We start from the raw sequence: 3,098 nt of genomic DNA, 5'->3' as shown, positions 1-3,098 counted from the left end.
GCTCTATCTTAATTAATATAGTAGTAATCCTGTATAGAGTAGTATTATCTATATATAGGGCATTTTGCTCCCCTAGTAGAAGCAGGCTCTTAATCTAAAGGCTGCTTAAGTGTAGTAGTTTTCCTACCTACTATACGTTAATATTAAGGTCTGCCCTAGTTAGATAGCATGCTTATAGTATGTTAGGCGTCCCCTTTATAGCTCTAGGAGGCTGCACCCCCTTTAGCAAGAAACACTGCATTATTAGCTATAAAGGCCTTATACTAACGTGAACCACAAGCGAGCTGATCACACAAGCGAGCTGATCACTAAATGCGGCACCCTACGTTCACACGCGAACAACTTAACACCACAATAAGCTATTACAACGTACAGTAGCTTAAATTAATTATCTACTTCTACTGTATCTTTTTAGCACGTGCGCTTATTGTGCCTAGTTTCACCGCATGTCTTACAGCGTTGGATACCACCTCTACTACCACCTGCGCGCAGCCTCCTATCACGCGCCTCCTTCTTAAATTGACCATTAACGTCCCTTTGCTCAACTATTGCCTCAGCCTCTACCTGCGATAGGGTCCCTCCTTCCTAAATTCGCTTCTTTTTACGCTTCCTACGCTCAGAAGCAGCTCTATTTGCTGCCTCAAGGTCAGCTACCCTAGCTGCTAAAAGCACCTGAGAGTGTACTATAATATCTGCCCCTTTTTTAAACTGCCTTATTATGTTAATAATTAATGCTGGTAATAAGCTATAGTGCCTCTAAATCTAGTTAAATATAAGCGCTGATTGAGCGTCTATTTTAATGGCGTTGCTTAGTGTTTTAGGCTGCCAGGTGGTATGCCCTAGTAGCAGTGGTGATAGCGTACGAGGCTTGACTTCAAGCTTTAATAACACTACCCCTAGGTTATATAGTACTAAGCTAGTTGCTTAAAAGCTAGATATAATATTCTCCTTTAAGAACGCGCTACTAAATACCTAAGTAAAGGTGGTTAAGAAGGCTTTCTTGTTAATGTAGTTAATGTGGCTATTTGCTAAGACATTGATCTCCTTCTTGTACGCCCGCTTGAGGGGAGCAAAACACCCCACATTAAGGGGCTGTAGGATATGGGAAGCGTGCGGAGGCATATAGAGGGTAATAATCTTGTTCCCCTCGCATAGATCTTGGAAGGCAAGTGACTTATGGCTCTCATGGCCATCAAGAATAAGCAGCTGGTGACTACCCACTGTTTGAGCCTCTGTATGCCAGATGAAGTGCTGTAGCTAGGCAATACTAAGCTTATTTGTTGTCTAACTGTTATTACTAACACCTATTCTCTAATCCTTAGGGTTATAGTACTAGGCTTAGTTGTGATGCTTTGCTTTAAAGATTAGAAAGGGTGGAGCAACCTAGCCTCCAGCGCTGATCGCGGCAATCAACGTTACCCACTCACGATCGCCAGGCTGAATTCCCAATAGCTTAGGGCGCCTTTCAGACGCTGTGACCACCTTTACTGACCCTCTAACACCTATCTAGAAGCTAGTCTTGTCAAAGTTATAGGTATCTTCGTCCAAGATACTGTACGTAGCTTTAACGCTACGTACAAGATCAAACTAGGGGCTGATAATAGCTGGATCGCTGCATAGAACTCTCTAGAGATCACGCTGCCTAGTTACTTAAGATTTGATACCAGGCTTGCGGCGTATGAAGTTGGTAGCCCAGTTCTGGCCAACCTGGGTACCACCACGTGCAGCAAGTAGCTGATCAGCCATTTCTCGTACGTAGCTAAGAGTGGGTGCAAAACCTCGTGCGTTAAGCTTCCTTATATACTGGACTATTGTCTCTTCCTCGTGCTTTACTAGCTTTGATGAATTGGGATGGATATCGCGTCAGGCAGGTGTTTTAGCGCGTTAGGTACTGAGCGTGCTTTGAGGAACGTTGTAGATAGCAGCAGCGCGTCGCTGGCTTAGTGATGTATCAGATTTCATAGCTTGGATGGCAAGGATTAGCCTATCTGCGCGGGAAAGTGATTCAAGATCAGGTAGTTGTGGCATTGTGATGGATAGCAGGAGGTGGTGTTGTCTTGGCAAAGTGATCAGCTCGCTTGTGTGATCAGCTCGCTTGTGGTTCACGTTACCCTAATCTAAGGGGATAATTTATTATTATATACTCTTAGTAGTATTTTATTATCTCCTTCTAACTTATACTAGATTTAAAGTGTCTGCTATCTTAAAAGCTTATAGCCTATATAGGTGTAACCTTTTTTATAGCTATTAGGAAGTCCTTTGTTATTATATTTAATTATAATAATTTAGTAACTTTATACGTCTCTACTTCTATAGCTGCCTAGTTATACTTAGCTAGCTAGGTATCCTATTATGACATGCTTCTTATTAGCTTAAGTGCTAAGAGGTATCTATCTTAGGCTTATTCTTGTTTAATTTATTTATTAACCCTAATAGTAAGTTGTAGGTCTATAATCTACTATTATAGTAGTTTCTTAGGAAGACAGTATGTGTGCAGTAGATATAGCAATATAGTTAACTAGATAAATATAATAATATACTAAAGGCTTGCTTCCTCCTTCTTATATTTATATTAATTATTCTTATATTATTTAAGGAGTACTTTATAATACTTAAGGTCTTCCTTAAATGCCTTCTAGCCTGTTGTTAATAGCTTAGTTAGCCTTAATAGTATGTTAGTATTTATAGCTAGCACATACTTAGTAATAGTTAGAGCCCTTAGCAAGAGTAGCTTTAATAGTAGTAGTGTAGTTGTCTTTAGGTTAATCTTGTCCTAGATATTGCGCAACAGGCATCTTGCATGTAGCTGCGCGAGCTAGCTAGTCTAGTTAGCTTGGTCCCTAAGGACTGTTATTAGGTTGCAGTACGCTAGTTGCGCTATTTTAATTGCAGCAGTGAGGTTACAGCAGTTTAGTTGCAGTAGTGAGACTCTTAATTGTTAGATGCTTGCACTGTGAGCCAGAGTATGTGCTTAACAAGATCTTAGGTGGTATAATGATTTATTGATGATTGTGGCGATGGTTTCTGCCATGGCGTTGTGCTGGTTGCTACAGGATTGAAGTGGGGGGGGGGAATTAGCGCTGTTCGCGGCCGCCTGT

At 41.1% G+C, this 3,098-nt stretch overlaps 1 protein-coding gene across 1 annotated transcript in view; it reads right to left on the bottom strand.

Annotated features, from left to right (window-relative positions):
* The window catches only part of M421DRAFT_65543 (uncharacterized protein), a gene marked incomplete at both ends in the record, with an annotated part of 3,702 nt that extends 1,929 nt beyond the window's left edge, over positions 1–1,773 (bottom strand). Inside the window, 2 exons of the mRNA XM_033596247.1 lie at positions 615–756; positions 1,708–1,773. Of these exons, the coding sequence (XP_033447593.1) occupies positions 615–756; positions 1,708–1,773 (208 nt within the window). The remainder of the gene's footprint in view (positions 1–614; positions 757–1,707) is intronic.
* Between the last annotated feature and the right edge of the window lie 1,325 nt (positions 1,774–3,098).

Source organism: Didymella exigua (genome assembly GCF_010094145.1).
Source record: "Didymella exigua CBS 183.55 unplaced genomic scaffold M421scaffold_17, whole genome shotgun sequence".
Classification (NCBI taxonomy): Eukaryota; Fungi; Ascomycota; class Dothideomycetes; order Pleosporales; family Didymellaceae; genus Didymella; species Didymella exigua.
The sequence above is the reverse complement of the archived record's forward strand: the minus strand, read 5'-3'. Positions and strand labels throughout refer to the sequence as shown.